The sequence below is a fragment of the Athene noctua genome, chromosome 1 (assembly GCF_965140245.1).
Source record: "Athene noctua chromosome 1, bAthNoc1.hap1.1, whole genome shotgun sequence".
In the NCBI taxonomy this organism is placed as follows: Eukaryota; Metazoa; Chordata; class Aves; order Strigiformes; family Strigidae; genus Athene; species Athene noctua.
In genome coordinates, this window is record NC_134037.1 from 243,935,627 (window position 1) to 243,954,380 (window position 18,754).

The window sequence follows — 18,754 nt, forward strand, 5'->3', positions numbered from 1 at the left end:
CTCAGCGTCTCTGTGTGAGGAACTATTAACGATGCTAAAGGCTCTGCAACTTGGAAAAAAGGACAATAGGGGAATAAAAGTCAGATTGGCATGGGAGAAGTGAGCAGATAATAGTTACTGTTTCCAAGAATGTAAGAACTAAAGGGCGCCAAATGAAATAATGAGATAGCACATTCAAAATAAAACGTAGTTTTCACACTGTAAAATTAAACTATGAAACTAATTGCTACACATATTTCACATGCCAAAAGTTTACAGAAATTTAGAAAGTGGTTTGAAAAATTCAGTTCATTAAACGCAAAGATAACACTTCTGCCCTGGGAGGGATCTGACTCTGATCTTCAGATAGCTGCAATTTAGAAAAATACATCAAAACAATGCCATTACATGCCTCATCTATTTTTATGGTATTCTCTGGGCATCTGCTACTGGATGCTGTCAGAGCAGTGGCGGGGGGCGGGGGGGGACACCTTTGATCTGCCCCAGAGTGGAGGGTCCTATGATACCAGAGGACTGTCTAGAACTCGACTTTCTTGAGGCGGGTGAACTAGCTTTTAGTTTCAGTATTTTAGTATGTGCTATCCACAGTCTTTTCAGTGCCCTGCATAGTGGGTAAGCCAGCTCGGCATGCATTTGGACAGGGTCATTGTAAACTGCCACCACAAGGACAGCCTGAGCCTCCTCCTGTCCCTGGCTGATCCTGCAAGGAAATGAACCCGCTGCCAGCTCACCCCAACTGAGTATTTTTGTGGTTGTTCAGTCTGTGGCTGCACAGTTGCTAGATGTGCCAGTGCAGAGGAGGGAAAACAGATTGCCCCCCTGCCCAGCAGCATCCCATGGTGGCACTGGGTTAGTCATCAGGCAAAAGCACACAGTCTGTTCCGTTCTGCAAAAATCAAACCAAGTGACTTTTCCAGAGATCGTTTTTAATGTACGTTCTAGGAAAGCTGTGTGGCGTCCGATCTCATTTTCCTTCGGCAGTTCAGTTGTTTCTCCCCTCCAGGTAGGGGTTTGACATGGCAGAGAACTTGTGCTCTGGCTGATTAAAAGCGTGAAGCCTTCACTTGCAGGTACCAGGATCATCAGCACTTCAGTGTCACTTCTGTTTGCTAGGTTGGGGTTTTTTTGTAATGATTTGAGTTGAGAAAAATATGTGGGGCTTTGTATGAACATCTTGTAATATGTAGTAGCTTGGTTTTACTGTGCTATCCAACAAGTGCCCTTGCAGCAAGAACTAACAGTGAAGTTTGGGGATTCAGAAGAGAATTCCTGTCAGTCTCCTGTGCAGTGCAGTGCAATCTGGATTTTTGTAGGAAGATGGAATTAATATTGCAGGGCAATGTTTGGCCTTTGCTTCTCCGTCTGAGGCAGCACTAGGGGAAACCATGTGATTTCAGTGGGTGTTGAGACGTTGCTCTGTGCAGAAATGCCTCCAGGGTTTTGTGGACATGTCCCTGGAGGAGGCCGTCCCCAGTTACAGGACAGACTCAGCTGAGCAAGGCAGTTTGCAGGCAGAGAATGAGCCATAAAGATGATGGAGCTTTCCAAACCATAAATGTAGTGCTGTGTACACGCGCAGGTTGTAGCAGGCTTTGCACTCTGCTGATGGGAGCAGCTCCTGTGTTTGCTTCCAGTGCATGAACTGGCACAGCTCTGCAGCAGAACGATGCAGAAGTAAGGATGGTAAATGCTAGTCCTTGGTGAGTGAAGGAGGTTGTGCTCTGGCTGGGTCAGTCCCGGTGAAAGCTGGACTGTTTGGGTGCTTTTCTGCTTTGTGCCCTACTTTCTGGAGCAGCTGAATTAAGTTTGTCATCTGAGTGAGAAAATGTCTCTGTCTTCCCCTCTTCTGGGAGCAGACTGCCGTAGCCTTAACACTTCGGCTGCTTGTGCCCTAAATAATGGTACAGCATTTGCCAGTGAAGCAAGAGAAGTTTTAATAGCCTTGCAAAAAATACCTTCATTGTTTATTTGCTTCTACTGGAATTTTAACTGGTATAATATAACAAAGATAGACCGATACTCCAAACAGTGTTGTAATACAAGGAACTCCCAGCTCCCATCCAAATAGTCTTTCCCTTTGAATTGCAGTCATTTGAATATAGATTGAAATCGCATTAAGCTGCTTTAATGAAAAACAAATGTACTCCTTGGCTTGCTGCGATCGAGGCGTTCAGGCACTTTGGGAGCGGTCTGGGCGGCGCAGGCGGCTGCAGGCACAGCGTGGTCAGGGCCAGGCAGCCAGGTTTTTGTTTCTTTTCTGGAACTTCCTCCCTGAGGGCACCCCATGATGTCAGCGGGCCGGGAGCTCGCCGTGGCCGGGCTGAGCGCCGCCGGCAGTCCCCAGCCGGGCTCGGCCTCGGAGGCGCAGCCGGGAGCCGAAGGCGGCGAACAGGCTGTTCCTCTGCTCTGTGGGTAGCTCAGAGCCTTTTGTGATCCTTCGCCAGCCCTTTTTGGACCGAGCATCACCAGTTAGAGGTCAAACCCTTGCCCTGGGGTCGAGTCTGACGGCAGCATGGTAGCCAGGGGAGGAATGGCACGATTTTGGAGTCTGGAGAGCCTTCAGATGGGTACGTGTGAGTAGAACATGCTCCCCCCCCTCTTTTTTACAGTGTTTTTAGATTGAACTGATAAACTGTGGCAGTCAGGGGGCCTGATTTTGATCGTGCTTATACCATGTCATCCATGGGAGCCTGTAGCCTTACGCTGGTGGCAAAGCTACAAGGAGATCAGAAGCAGTCCTAGGCTGTCTTTTTAAGTTTTTGCATCCCGTTGGTACGGTCAGGAAAGCCCACCCCTACCCCTGATATTTCTGTCTGTAAACAATAGAGGAATAGATAGAGAATGCAAGCGACTGGTTTTTGCTTGAGTCTAACTACGAAGACAATGTGAGCGTGTTGATTTGGTACAGAATAGCGAACAGTTATCTGTCCCAAAATTGCAGTCATTTTTCATCTGGAGCTAAATGAATTATGTTACTTTGATGTGCCATTGTTACTGGAAAAAAACAACAGGCAGTACTGATAGTACAGTGGAGATGTATAAAGGATCACTAGGATTAATTTTTTTGGGTGTTGCTTTATAAGCTGAAAAGGATTTAATGAATTATTTATTTGCAGATTTTTTTAATAAAGCACTTTCAGTGTTTCACAAGATGTATTTCAAAGTTTATAATTTCTCAGATTTATGAGACTGTTGGGAAAAAAAATATCTTGTTTTTTTAAATAGGGATTCTGCATCCTCTCTGGTTGGGCAGATTATACCATTAATGTGAGTGCATATTTAAAATGCTGGGGAGTAGAAGAGAACAGTCGAATAGCCATTTTCTGTTACATCCACTTTTAAAGGAAAGAAAAATCTTGGAAGTTTTTTAGTGATTCTGTACAGTAATCAGCTTTGATCTCTCTTGCAAATTAATACCCAAATGACCAAAGATGCTAGTGATGGTATGACCGCCCATAAGGAGGGGGTTGAAGCATTTCTCCCTATAAGGTAAATAATGGATAGGCAACAGCATGCCTGTTAATTGTGCAGGTGCGTGGAGTAAAGCCAGGAGTCATCTCTTTGCGACTCTCGCCCATCTGGAGCACAGAGCTCAGCAGGCAGGCGGTACCCAGGCTTGACGCAGGGCAAAGAGGCAGAGTCAGGGCCCTGCTGCTTGGCCTTGCTGCTAGGTGGGAGTGACAAGTTCAGTAACTCTGCTTAACGGTCTCTTTCCAGGCAGTTGGGAGTGAGAGGGATGCTCTGCAGGCTGCATGGCAACTTATCTGGGACACAGTAACCATTAGAAAAGGCGTGCAGTGCTGGCAGGCCATTAAGAATTTATTTTTTTAATTAGCTTTTGCTTTTTATTTTTTATTGGATTTTTGAGCACTGTATGATCTTCAGACTCTAGTTATTCACAGCTTGGGCCTGCCATAGGAATAACCTTTAGGGATAAATTAACAAGGACCAGATAGTGCACTCAAGCACATGAACACTTCTTGATTACTAGCTCATCCCCTGATTTGTTTTGAGCATTACAACTGGCTTTCAAAGGCAAATCTACTCTGAAAGGGTCTAGCACTGAGCAGTGTGAACGTAAGTCAGTCAGTATTACCTGATTCTGAAATCAGTCCCCAGTCCTCTTCATCTGCTGGCACAGAGATGATTGCCAAAAGGATCTACCGCCCAGTGATGTACCCCAAATGGGTTTTACAGTTTTGTACAGTAATTGCAGATTTACATGTGCATAGTGACAGTCACATGATGTTTCTCTTGGTTTATGTGTCTGTGTAATAAGATTAAGCCCATCGTAGTTCTGGCTTCTATTTCTCTACAAAGCTGCCTCTTTGGTCGGAAAACGTACAGTTGTCAAACCAAGAATTTTTTGTGTTTGGGATAATTACAACAAGTTTTTTTCTCAGGCAGTTACACTGTGCTTAGACTCAACTCCCTGCCCCCTTGGTCCTCTCCCAGGTATCTCTGTGCTGCCAGAGCCTCTCCTGGCATGTGGGAGACATGGTGGCAGCTGGCTTGGAGCAGAGGCTGCGCTGTGTGCTGCCCACCCCTCTCACAGGTGGGTGGGCACAGAGGTATTAGGTCATTACATCCCTGCAGAGGACATGACGATGTGATGGCACCCAGCCTGGGACTGACAGTGGCCCTCTCTGAGTGACAGGGGCCCATTGGAGCGCTCTCATCTGCCTTGTGGGAAACGGCATTCTGACAACGACTCTCTTCTGACTCAGGTCATTTGAGATTTTGTCTGGGTAAAAAACAAATAAATAATAGTTGTAGTTCTATTTTTCACGCACAAAAAGGAGAATTTCTCAGTATCATCAACTGATAAATGAGAAAAGAGTAAGAAATATTTGGCAGAAAAGTGATTTTCCCGAGAAAAGTAATTTTCCTGAGATCTCTGCTGCCCTCCACTTCTTCTGTTATTGTTATATTTGTGACAACAAAAGCAACTTTTCAGTGATTCCTCTTGCATTGTTTGTTTTGTTTTATTAATCATAAAAATGATGAAACAAGCAGCTGTTGCACCTTTGTTTTAGTTGCTGCAGATGGTGGGACTGAATCTTCAGCCTTAGTGGATGACAATGGCAGTGAGGAAGATTATAGTTACGAGGAGCTCTGCCAAGCCACTCCCAGGTACCTGCAGCCTGGAGGGGAACAGCTAGCAATTAATGAGGTAACGTCCTGGGCTTTGCATTGCTGTAACAACAGAGGATGTGTTTTCCACAGGTCTGAAGTTTCATATTAATAAAAAGTGCAGTGGCAGTAGCCACCATAGAGCAGAATCCATCAGCCATGGTGTCTTGTCTGACAGGGCCCACAAGCAGATGCTAAGGGAAGAGTATAGTGACCAGGACTTCACTGGGAGTGTAGCTCATTAGCCTGTGTAACTGCTCTGGAGTAGGACTGTAATTGTTCTCACTAATAAATATATGCATAGATTTTTGAAAATCCAGAATTTTACTTTTGTCCTGTAATAGGAGCAATCCTGGGCACTCTAGTGAGGTATTTTGATCTTTTACTAATTTATAAACAGTTGTTTATCTTTTGTCCTTCACAACCTCATTTTCTTCCCATCTCAGCTGATAAGTGATGGCAGCATTGTTTATGCAGAAGCTCTCTGGGACCATGTGACTATGGATGATCAAGAGCTGGGCTTCAAAGCTGGAGACGTCATTAGAGTCCTAGAAGCTTCCAACAAAGACTGGTGGTGGGGAAGAAACGAGGACAAGGAAGCCTGGTTTCCAGCTAGCTTTGTCAGGGTGAGTAATTTGCTTGCTTTTGTACCATTGTCATGCAAGATTCCTAGCAGAGTGCAACATCAATGGTCATGGCATTACATTTAAGTGAAGGGCCTGATCCTCAGCATCTTTGTATCTGAACATCAGTGGTGTAACTCTTAATGACTTCACAAGGAAAAAAAGCAATAGAGAATCACACCCCAAGATCCCTTGGCTCTGACACCTTTTACTCTTGGCTTCTTCCTTTGTGTGGTGCTTCTGTAACCAAAGGAATTTCTCAAGCAGAAATGAGGGCAGCAGAAAGCTCAACCAGGAGCAATCAGTGTATACTGAAAGGACACAGAATTTTTCATGAGGGAGTGGGGAGAGCTACACTGCAGGGATTTCTTGGTAAAATAGGGCTTAATTTATTATCATAACACTGTGTAGGAATCTGGTTCACAGTCTGAAGTCCCCAGTCAGAACTCAGCCAGATTAATGACAGTATGACTCTTGAATGGAATAAGATTGAGCTATGTTTTAGAAATCAATTTAAAGTACTTTTTGAGAGCCTGTAAAGAAGACTGGGCCACATTGTTTGAAGTACTACACAAAGTGCAAGAGCTGTTTCCTGCCTTTGCCCTTCCTAGATCTCCAGCCAACATGGGCAATCAGACAAAAGTCAAAAAAGTAGGTGCTCTTATCCACATCGTACAGATGGGGAATTGGGGCAGAGGGAGACTATATAAAAGTGTTCTGAGTTGTTCACTTTTGTAATTTTTACCCATATGCTGGCTTGGCCAAACTAGCACATAAACTTTTAGTAAGGGTCAGAAATAAGCTTGTCTGAAAAATACACAGACAACACAACATGGTATCTCAGATACTGTGAGTAGAAAACCATGTATTTAACCAGACAGAAATCTCAACACTTTATTTGAATGTGCAGAGGGTTCAAGGAGGTAAATTCTGTTGTGGAACCCCTTCTAGAAGGTAAGAATGGGAACATTTCTGTAACAAGTCCTTTCTTAATTATGAGAAGTTTGTAACTGTTTCACTATTTGTAAAAGTCTGCTGCTTTACTTTAGTTTGCTTTGTTTGTTTTGGCTGCAGCTGCGAGTTAATCAGGAAGAAGTGCCAGAAAATTGTAGTAGTATCCAGGATGAAGAACAAGATGCAGATAGTAGCAAGCTTCGTCAGAAAATAGCTGAAAACAAGGATCAGATGAGAACCAATGTTATACAGGAAATTATGAACACAGAACGAGTCTATATCAAGCATCTCAAGGACATCTGTGAGGTACATGCTTTAACCTGAGGGCATTCTGCTGACCTAATGTGAACAAAACATCCCATATAAGCTGAGAACCAGAGTGGTTTCTTGTATCAAATTATTCCCAATTGCACTTCTGAGGTTGTCAGTCAGACCCTTCTTATGTCGTCTTATGTATGTTTTTCCTCTCTGCCGACTGCCACACAGCACCGCTTCTTTTTGAAAAAAGATTTGAAAAAAGATTTGACTTGGAAAAATTGCTTTGCTTATCTGACTGCTATTTCCATAATAATGAGAGAAGGAAGTCCAGTTTGTTTAGAACTTCTTATCACTTGGTTTAGGTAGAAAATTTTAATCGATTACAGTTCAGGGACAAAAACTTTTTTAAAGTATCTTGCAAAGAGAATATTTGCTAGGTGAGATTTCTTTTGTTTGCTTTCTCTAACACAAGAGATATTTGCTGGATGCTTAGAAGCTGTGAAGAAGTCTTTGAAGGTATTTTAGAACTATCATGCTTGTTTGAACCGTAAAATATGGAGAGTTTTCTGCTTTTTGTTCAGATTTTCTTTGATGCCCACACTTGGACAAGAAGCTTCTTAATACTTTTCAGCAAAGTTTGCTTCTTCTGATGTGGACTGTGATGCATTTGACCTGTATTTGACTTGTGTTTTGGTTAGCATCTGAAGGGTGCTAATCAACCTACCAAAATATTCTTTGTACCCTTAGTGTGCTAGATCTGTCTTTGTTTTTGTCCTGTTGTCATGCTTTAGTCCACCACTCACCATTAGGTTCTTTAATGGACGACAAAGTAGACAAGACAGCAGTGTTTTTTGATTTTTTTGGTTTTTTAGATCAGGCTTTTATACATTTTGAAGAAAGAAAAAAGAGAAAACAGACAAAAATTGGTTGTTAATTGACTAATTTTAAAACATTAAATGTAAGTTTTGTAATTTAGATTTACTGTTTACTTAAGCTAGTAAGCTTAACTGTGTGCCTAAAAGATCAGAGAGGAATCTGTACACACAGCTGTGTCACTGCCATGGTTAGCTGAGTTCTAGGGATATGACTTCCATATTTTACTGACCTGTTAATTTTTAGACTGATATTAATAATTAATTTTCTTTAACACATACCTCATATACCTCTTTTAAAATCTGCATGCCTCTTGAGTTTAATACAAGAGAGCAAACACATATTCCAAGTAGAAAAGTGATGCTTCATGTTCAACATGTGTGGTAGAGATGGTCTGCTTTCCTCAGAGTGAATCTGTAGCGTCGTGCAAGCAGGATGTAAGGCTGAAAATATACTTAAGACTAAGCCAGAAAAGCTACTGCAGATAGTAATCCACATTTGAAAGCTCTGCGCTATAATGAATCACTGATTCAGTCAAGAATACAAGTCAAGAGGCTGATACAGTCAAGATCATGAAGTTGGAGCATACCCAGAAAAAAATTTTACAGTCAAGAAGTGTCTCCAGTCCACATTGCAAGAGCTGCACAGGAATTTTCCTTGTCGGAGTTATCCTCCTAACAGTAGTAGATGTGGTAGCTGGCTTGCAACATAGCCACTGCACAGCTCTCAGAGCAGATGGCTGTGGAGGAGACAGGAATATTCATAACAGTGCCAGTAATATTCAGGGTTGCTTCCTGGTAAACCTTACCAGAGTAGTTGCAAGGTTTTTTACAGCTATCTGCTCCCAAAGCGATTTGGTGGAAACCTCAATGAAAGCAGCCAAAAATGGAGGAGCCTGGCAGATAACCCCTATCACACCAGTTAACCTTTGCACTCATCTGTACCCTGGCGCCATAATTGATAGGAGAGTATGAGCACAGCAGCTATTCCTGGATATTCAGCCCCTGCCCTGTGTCCTCCTCAGCGTGCTCAGCCTTCTGGAACAGATACCTGAGGATGTGCCAGCTGCGCATGGCAGCTGCTGCTGCGTGTGTCAGCCCTAAGAGGCCCCCAGTCATACCTTTACGTCTTTGCTATGCAAATGATGATGCGATCAAATGTCGGTTACTGATGGCAGAACAGCATTTGGGCATTTTAAAATTGGAGGTCTCAGTTGTGTATCTGCTTAATACTGGGTATGAATAGAGTGAATTGGACCCCTGTGATGTTCTTACAAGTAAATAGAAAAAAAGCCTGGAAAAGTGATTGTATTTTTATGTGCGGCCTTGCCAATACTATTATCTCCTGCTGATACCGTATGGATTTTACCAAACAGCAGCATTCTGAATGTTTTATAATATGTTCTTCATTTTTCTTCTTTGCCTTAGACCATGCCCTACTTACTTACTCGTTAAGGAACCAGTACTTTAGCCCTGATAGAAATTGTCTTTATATTAATTGTTTTATGGTTTGTTCTTATCCTCATAGAGAAGAACTGTTATGGTACAGAGAAGTTGCTACCAAAAAGTGTGGCAGCTGAAGTAATAGCATACATGGGGCTTTAGCAGCCTCGCCTCCAGCTTGGTGGGTAGTTGTAACAAGGAGATGCAGATGGGCTTTACACACTCGGCAGGTTTCTGGTTGCCTGGTTCATGTACAGTACTGTGAGACAGCAGTTGGACTGCAGGAATCAATGTGTAAACATTTCAGATGCAAATCTGAAATTGCATGTGTGTGTGTGTGTGAGTATGGCTGGGAAACCACTCACCTGCCCCGAGATCACAGGGGTTTTGCCAGCTCAAATGGGCTTGTTCAGGGTATAACCTGTTTTCACATATTCAGACTAAAGAGGTTTTTTTTTATTTCATTTCCAGGGCTATATACGGCAGTGTCGCAAACATACAGGAATGTTCACCACAGCTCAGTTAAGCACCATTTTTGGAAATATTGAAGATATTTACAAGTTCCAAAGGAAGTTTCTGAAGGATCTTGAGAAACAGTATAACAAAGAGGAACCTCATCTAAGTGAAATAGGGTCATGTTTTCTTCAACATGTACGTTGCAAAAGTCTATTTTATTTATGAAATTAACAAAATATGATAAGAATATGCTAAGTTAACATGTTAGAAGGAGATTTTGGTAACAAGTGCTTATCAAATACTAAACTATGTATAGATAGCATTTTAGAATGTAAAATAATTTACAATTAAAGAATCATTTAAATGTTTTCGATTTCTCCTCATCTTTAGCAAGCATGAACTTTGTACACAATTTTAAGTTTTCTTTTCAAAACTGTAATGATCACAGATGAGCTGGACTATTCGCAGTAACTCATATTGGGCATGTAAAACTTCCTAAAGGAAATAAAGAAAGAAGGTGGTGAGGAAAGAGGCTGTGAGTTCATGATAAACACTTGGTAAGCCTCTGTCTTCCCCAAAGAAAAGTACTTCTTAAAGTGGGTTTGATTATCCTGACTCAGTGGAGGCGTCTATTCCTTTGTTCTTACAAAGAAGGTACATAGTTTTGACAAAGTAGATTTCTGCATAGTTTCAAGACTGATTGGGGTGGAAACAATATAGGAAATGGATTAATTAATCTAGCTAGATATAATAGATGTTACAAAAATATCTTTCCTCTTTATATAAAGTCAAATAATTGAGTTAAAGCTTTGACCTTTTTTTTTTTTTTTTTTTTTTTTTTTCAATAGCAAGAAGGCTTTGCTATTTATTCAGAGTATTGTAACAATCATCCCGGTGCCTGCATTGAACTTTCCAAACTAATGAAACAGGGCAAATACCGTCACTTCTTTGAGGCCTGTCGCTTGCTTCAGCAGATGATTGACATTGCCATTGATGGTTTTCTTCTCACGCCTGTTCAGAAAATCTGCAAATACCCTCTGCAGCTTGCAGAATTGCTCAAATACACCACTCAGGAGCACAGGTGAGAGAATGAAAAAGCCAAATCTTGTAATAGTAGTAACACCTAATTACTCAAGCTTTCTGGGTGACGCAATACAAAGCCTTTTGAGATCAGGAACAAAACTCCCATTGACCACTATAGACAGGAGCTGCTTACTAGGTGGGCATCTTGGAATCATCACAAAGATTAACAAAGGCAGTATCTGAAAATGCAGCACAGGGGACTGACAGGATGCAAGACAGAATGAGGAGTAAGTGAAGGAGTGAGAAGGAAAGGAAGAAGGTGCTGAAATAGGATGCAGGGAGGGATGTGTAAATCAGAGTGAAAAAAAGCCGGAGTGTCAAAGAAGTGAAGGAGAAGGAAATCCATAGAAGACTGGGGGAAGCTGTGTAAATGTTGTGGACGCAGGAAAAATTAAAGAGAGCCTTAGAAAAAAACCACAATCTGAGCAAGTTTGGAGGTAATGTTTTTTAGAAACTTAGTAGTAATAAGCGTTGCTTTTGTTTGCAGTAAAGTCCAGATAATAGATTTTCAGCTGGGATAAAGAATTGAAGTTACAAGTTATTAGCCTTTCTAGTATACCCCTGAGCTGATTAAATCTTTGACTAAATTAAGATTTTATCTTTACATGTCTGCCTTTATACCTTACACAACTGCAAGAAAAATGTCCCACTATAACCCCCTGTGCTTAAAGTCCAAATACAGCCTGAGGCAATGCTTCCTTGGCCAAAGAGAGACAAAGCCTCTCTAGCCTTGGGAAAACTCCTCTTGGAGACCATGGGATTTTTGCCAGGGGCAAAATATAGGGGATATGAAGAACTGACATTCAGATATGAAATGCCTCCATTCAGTTCTGTGGCTAGCTGGGAAGTCCTGCAATAACAATTACTAACATGAGTATCTCTTTCACTACTACTGATTTTAGAGAGATTATTCTGTGAGCTGTTAAACCTGCAGATGAAGTGACAGCAAGGTCTTGCCACCTTCCACCCATAGTGCCCGTTCTCGTCTTCTGTGGCACAGCATCCAGAGATGCCTGCAAGCACTTAGAGGTGCCCAGTGTACAGAGGTGCCCACAGACAGGCAGGCCTGCACCCACATGGAGCCTTGCTAAAGCTCCAGTCAACAGAGTTTTTTGGTAGCTTTTTTGTTTTGGTTTCAAAAAAAGTTGGAAGATCCGATGTGCACAGCCTGGTGTGAAGGCCACAGGTTATGCAGCAAGTGTGGAATAACATACACACCAACAAAGAAGGAACTGAGATAAGGAAGGGCAAGAGTAGCAGTGTGGATATCACCCTGACGCTAGTAGGATCCTGTTATTGTTAATCGCACTTTTTGTATACAGCACAGCAGAAAAGAGTTTACATAGATATAGAGTAACCTGCAGATTTAGAAGAGAAGTGCATCCATCAGCTGCAGCCGATGAAAATAGGAACTGAGACAGAAGCAGATAAAAAGCACAGTGATGTTGACCCCTTTGCAGGATTTATTTCTGGCTTCTGCTGTTTTCTGCCTCTGGCTTCCTTTTCTGCAAGAGGCGTTCTGATAAAGGAGGGAAGGCAGCTGCTCTGCTGAGACTCTTAAAGCAAGAAGTATGTCTCTTCTCTCTTCTTAGACACTCCACTTAAGAAAGGTGAAGGAGTGATGAATGCTATTCAAAGCGGAATGAAAACGTGCATACAGGCTGTGGAGATCCATAAGCATTTGGAGAGTTCAGGGAAAGAATGAGGGGAGCAGAGCAGTGGAAGGACAGGAGGCTTGCATTTGACCTGGAGCAGGCAGGGAAAGGTCTTGGCTCTCACACACTTGTCCCATGAAAACAGGCCACTTGGTCATCATTGTCTCCTTTAATTCCTTTCTCCAGTTCTCGGGTCTCTCACTTACCCTCTTTGAGGTTGCTTTTGGTATTTTTTCTGCCCACATAGCATTCTCTCATTGCGTTCATTGACCCAGCCACTGGGAGCAAGAAGGAGAAAATGCAGTTTTTAATCACAATTAAAGAAATTCCTCTCCCAATAAAATCCCACTAAAATCTTGGTTAAAAACCAAATTCCTTTGGTGAAATGTAGGTATCACTGAGGTCAATGGGAGTTCTACTATTGTTTTCAGTAGACAGTATTGCAATTCATTAATCTACCTCCTCTGCCTCCTTCCACCATTTTAATAATTTGCTTCTGGACAAAGCCTAGCAGTACAGCAAGCACTGAACTGTAGAGTACTGTGTGAGGTTCAGGATATCTGAGAATCAGTTTCTCTTACTTTACCCTGAGCAGAGGGATAAATAGATAATGCGGGCTAATGTTCAAGCACTGTGTCACAATTTGTGATTGCATCATATCCATTGCATTAGTGATCTTTGAAAAGTGCCTACATTTCACAGGGATTATAACAACATAAAAGCTGCATATGAGGCTATGAAGAATGTAGCGTGCCTGATCAATGAGCGAAAACGAAGACTTGAAAGCATAGACAAGATTGCATGTTGGCAAGTCTCTATTGTAGATTGGGAGGTAAGTGTCAACCTGTCCCTTTCCTGAGCAAAGGTACAGTACTTCATGTCCTCTACAGGTTATCTTTCTGCATAGTAGGTAGTTTATGTCATTGCTCAGTTAAAAGTCCAGCTGCTTATTTGCAGTGATACTGTTACTGATTACTTTGTTTATAAATCAGGAAGAGCAGCATGTATTAACATCTTTGAGATGACAAAATGGATTTTAAAAAAATGCTTGTCTATGGAATCTCCGTTGGATTTTTGGTAGTTCTGTCAGAACTTGAACCTGCTTCCCTGACTTCAATGAGTTTTGTCCTGACTTATGTAGAAATAAAGTAGAGCAGAACCACATTCATTGACTTTGCCTGTATGAGATTATCTACATGCTATGACATTTTCAAATCTAATAGCAAAAATGCAAAAAAAAGAATTAACTTAAGACTTGATTATAAAATGAGACTCTTAATGAGATCTTAAAATATTATTTACTTACTGCATACATATATATGTATCTTCTCAGGGACCAGATGTGTTAGCAAGAAGCTCAGAACTAATCCACTCAGGAGAACTGACCAAAATATCAAAGCAAGGCAAAAGCCAGCAGAGGACTTTCTTCCTTTTTGACCATCAGCTTGTGTTCTGTAAGAAGGACTTACTGAGAAGGGACATTCTGTATTATAAGGATCGTATTGACATGGATGAGATGGAAATTGTGGACACTGAAGATGGCAGAGACAAAGACTTTAACATTAATGTCAAGAATGCCTTTAAGATAATAAACAGAGCAACAGAAGAGATTCATTTATTATGTGCAAAAAAACAGGAGGATAAAAAGAGATGGATGGAGGCGTGTGAAAGTGAAAGGAGAAGAGTTCAGGAAGACAAGGAAATGGGTGAGTGGAAGGATTTCCTCTCTAAAAGTTGGTAAAAACAAAGGGGGATATTCTTGCTTTTACACCACTTTATGCTTTGTGCAGATGTGCAGTCTGCCTTCTGGTACTGGTGTCTCTTTCTTACCTGACATGACCTTTGGCTGTGTAAGAGAAACCTATTGAGGTGTTCAGCCTAACCTTGAGTAAGCAGGGAAAAAGGTAGCAAATCCTAGGATCAGCTTTAGACCCACAGCCTGTGGGACACTCTTAAGGACAGTGTCTTCTGTGTGAATATACATTTAGAATTGTTACTTACATTTTTTTATTGCATAGTTTCATGCTTCCTTTAAGATCAGTGACAAAAGCTCCAGCAAAATTTCCTTGGCAAAACATACACAAAGAAGACAGCAACAGTAACAAGAAAAATAAAACTCTTAAATGTTCCTAAAGAAGTAATGAAAATATTAGTGCATCTGTGTGTGTTGACTGCATGAGAACTTCGCTTTTTTATAACACTCTTCAGGCTTAGGCTTTAGATGACAACAGGTTAAAACTGGAAGTGCAGTGAAGTGGATGATATAACTCAGAAATTATTAAAATGCCAGATCTCATATTCCATGTTCACTTAAAACACCTAGTCAGAAGAATAGGAAGACAGGAGTAGCCCTTAGATTACAAATGTAAACCTTTTGATCTTAGTGGCTTTCTCTTGATTGATCTGTTGTAAGTATGACAAAAATAAGGCCTCCTCCATATGTATGGTAGATAGTCCATAAGCTGAAGGAAAATACTGTCAAGTTTACCAGTTCACACTCTGTAACAGTTTTAACTCTTCCCCGTTCCACCAACTTGCAATTAACCCCAATCATCTCAAGTCCAGAGTAGACAATGAAGCAGCCACAGCTAAACTTTTCAAAACCAAGTCTTGTCCTGTGCTGAACATCATGGTGTGACATTATGATTATGTTGAGCACAACACTGATGGCTTTCACAAGTTACTCTGTGTAGAGCTTGTTCAGTCACCTTGAGATCATGGGGATGGGTGGTGGCTGCTTTTCTAACTCACCTAAGCAGAACTGAGCTCTTCAAATCTGTATCTACACCTCCTCCTGCAACGGTAGCTTTATGGAGCACCAGGAGAGTATGTTGAGTGGGATAAATGCTGTATGTCAGGAAGCTTCTGAGGCTTATACTAGTGCTTGCCCTGGGCAGCAGCTGGTCTGTCTTGTGCAGGCAGCGAGGTGTTACCATTTCTTTGAAGTGACACTGCTGCAGAAATCCCTGAGCATGAGGCAACTGCAAAGGTATAGTAGCTACAGCCCTAAATGTCATTATTTATTCTACTGGGACCTCATGAAAATCAACATATGATATTCAGAAGGGTAGCCATTCAGCAGTGGTGGCAGGGGCAGCAAAGAGATTTATCGTTACAGCACTAACCCTTCTTTAGGGCTGGGTCACAAATTCCCGTAGTGCTGAGTGCAAGGATTGCAAGGGAGGGTCCATCATGTTTGCTGCTTTTCAGGTACTGTGCAATATAGTGAAGAAGATTCAGTATAACGAGAAACTGTATTTTTGATAATGGCACATAGGCACATGCAGTCTTCTCTGCCCATGTGACATCCAGCCTTCTGGAAACTTGCTTTTCAAATGTTGTAACTCATTATTCCGATGTACCTGTTTTGGCACAGGTATCGTGAACTAGAGGAAAGGTAGTTGAATTGTAATAGCTCATGTTCATCTGGTCTTGTGAGTCATAGTGGCTTGGATGTTTTCTCCGTTACCCAGAAGACTGCTTCTTTTCTAAAATTTCACTTTTTTGGCATAATTGAACATTTCCTTTAGCCAAAACCAGTGGAAAGGCGCCAGTATTCTCAACCTCAGGTTTAAATTTATCTTGTTGATTTTGTAAGCTATCTTGCTGGACTTCACACAAAGCCTCTAATCTAACCACTCAGAGAACAAATACATAGTCTTCCAATTCAGAACTGCAAATGGCATTTTATTTCTATTTTCAAAGACACTTTGGTGTGAGTCACTGTCTCCCAAACCATACCTAGCTTTTCTTAGCTTATATGAATATATGGGAAGAAGAGGCCACAGCCAGAAACTCATTCTCCAAACCACTAATAGTAACCCTAAGAAAGTGGTCTGATCTCTGTTGATGAAATTGCTTTTTTTTTTAAAAAATCTGTTTCCTTGTTTCTATAAAGGAAAAAACTCCTGCAGAATAAAATAAACTGCTACCCCAAAATTATGGCTAACTGCTGTTTTATTGTAAGTTAATAGGTTGATTTGTAATAACTTCTAGTTACTACATAGTTATAACTTTATTTCAGGCTAAAAAAGTAAAGGGAATTTTAAAAGTATAGAGAAGTGCAGGAGGATGCAAAGTGGAACCAAACCAGACACTTCATTCTGACTTTGAATCACAACTTCTGTGCTCTTTATGTGCATATGAGTGACAGCATTTGCACCCTCTTTTCTCCTGGTGCAAATGTAACATATCTATGTATGATGTCAACTGTGTTGTACACAGGGAGAGGAAACTGGAGTGCCTGTACACGGGCTCCACATGACACCAGTCACTGGTGTCACCGTTCATAGCAGATGTCAGGCATCTGAGTACAGTCAGCACAGATCAGTCATACACCTGTCACGTGACAGTAAATAGCACAGGGTTGACCACATACTACAGCATCATGTAAGTCATACAAGTATGCAAACAAGTACGTGAGAAACTGGAGTGAGGGATCCAGCCCCAGTCTGATGCAGCCACAACCACATCACAGGCTGCTTCAGTGTCTGGCAGATTATGTGATACTGTCTCCTCTCAGTGGAGAGAAAGAACCAAATTTATACTACTGCAGTACCAGTGACTTCAATTTGTTACCCAAGATAGCTCAGAGTGAGTGAAAAAGAAAGAGATTCTGCATTTGTGATCTATTACTTGGTGGCATGTAGCTTTCAGAAGTGTTAATTTACACCTTTTTTTTCATCTCTTGTTATCTGGACTTATTTATAAAAATAACTTTTTGTATGGTTATTTCCCCAGTGATTGCCATTTGCAAGAACTGTAAAGCAGCTTTTCCCAGTAATCTACAGGCAAATCAATGTTCATATTGTTATCCTAATGAAAAATTATCTTTAAATTTATATGACAAAGTAAAACGTACTTCTAAAAACTTCAGGTATATTACTATTAAGATTTACTAAAAAATGTTTAAAATATAGTTTACTTACTAATTTCATGTAATCAAGGATTAGATACAGTATATTTATACCAGTGCCCTAATTTACGCTTTGGCATAGGAATGGAAATCTCAGAAAACCAGAAGAAACAAGCCATGCAGAATGCTCGTAAGTCAAGGCATGGAAAAATTAAAGGTGGGTGTTCAGAATTGCTTTACATCCTTACTGTGTTCAGTGCTCTTTATGTTAGGAAATAGCACAGTCTGACTATGGTTGAATTCTTCAGTCTTTTAAAAAATTTTCATGGTTTACATGGAGTTCAAAAAATTTCCATTAACCTGTATTTTAATATCAAATTTCAGTGCCTTTGTAAACTGTCTACTAAATCAGGTCCCCAGTCTCCTTCAGATAGGCAAGTCAGTATTCTATTGGAGAAGAAACTCAAGAGATAAGACAAGCAGTTTAAGAATGTAAGAAAGTGCATGCAGAGATGAGGGTTATTGATTCCCTCCTTTGCTTTTACTCAAACAGCGTCTTCTTCTTTAGCAATTCTGTGCTTTGTTTAAAATATTCTGAAGTTCTTTTTGCAAGCCATGTGTTGCTGTATTTATGATAACACACTCAAAATGGCTTCCTTCTGTCCCAGACTAGAAGGAAGGATGGACTAGAGATGTGTTTCTCTGGAAACAGCTTTTTTATTCCTATTGTGATTTTGTCCTTTTCCATCTTGAAGTCAAATTTGGGTAAATCTCTATATTGTGTTGTGAGAATAAATTGAGCAAGTGGGACCAGATCAAGTCTGAATTTAGGAGTGAAGGAGTTGATGTTAGTTAGTCCTCTGATCCCTAGGATTAATATTATTAAAGCATTTTTTCTTTATCAATCACCAGATACCTATAAAACCTGTCCAGATTTTCAGGGGGGTGGCTGAAAATTGTGATCAGATTCTGTTCAGAATGCACAAAGGTCAAAGTCTGAGCAGATTAACCTGGAAAATATTTTCAAAATTGAAGAAATAACATTTTTGTTGGTAGCAATATTTTACCCAGCCTTATTCTGAGAGTTGACTAAAATACAAGTATCTACTGTCTTAAATAATTTATTTGAAATACCAGAATTTACTTGTGCAAACAATATAGCCAGGCTGTGTGAAACTGCTGCTTATTTTTTGTAATTCTGTAATGTTATTTTTACTGGTATTATTCTCTTCTGAAGCCAAATCAATGCATCAATTAACAAGTTTGACATCAGAAAAGGTAACTTTTAGTAGTGCTTCCATTCAAAATCATGGCAAAATTCTTACTGGCTTTATTGACCATTGAATTTGTCCCATGGTCCTGTGCTTAAATTTTTCTAGTATTGGTTGCTCTGCCAGCTGACTCATACACTTTCTTAAACTG

At 40.8% G+C, this 18,754-nt stretch overlaps 1 protein-coding gene across 8 annotated transcripts in view; it reads left to right on the forward strand.

Moving 5' to 3' along the window:
• SPATA13 (spermatogenesis associated 13) overlaps nt 1-18,754 on the forward strand; it is a 47,255-nt gene that overhangs the window by 24,506 nt on the left and 3,995 nt on the right. For 2 of the 8 annotated variants that reach the window (XM_074915358.1, XM_074915344.1), the window contains 8 exons: nt 5,037-5,173; nt 5,580-5,759; nt 6,831-7,016; nt 9,755-9,934; nt 10,588-10,820; nt 13,180-13,309; nt 13,811-14,183; nt 17,475-17,553. In XM_074915358.1, coding sequence (XP_074771459.1) covers nt 5,037-5,173; nt 5,580-5,759; nt 6,831-7,016; nt 9,755-9,934; nt 10,588-10,820; nt 13,180-13,309; nt 13,811-14,183; nt 17,475-17,553 — 1,498 coding nt within the window. Of the gene's footprint in view, nt 1-2,345; nt 2,568-5,036; nt 5,174-5,579; nt 5,760-6,830; nt 7,017-9,754; nt 9,935-10,587; nt 10,821-13,179; nt 13,310-13,810; nt 14,184-17,474; nt 17,554-18,754 lie in introns of those variants that run through there. The other 6 variants (XM_074915351.1, XM_074915367.1, XM_074915377.1 and 3 more) reach the window with 5 other exon arrangements.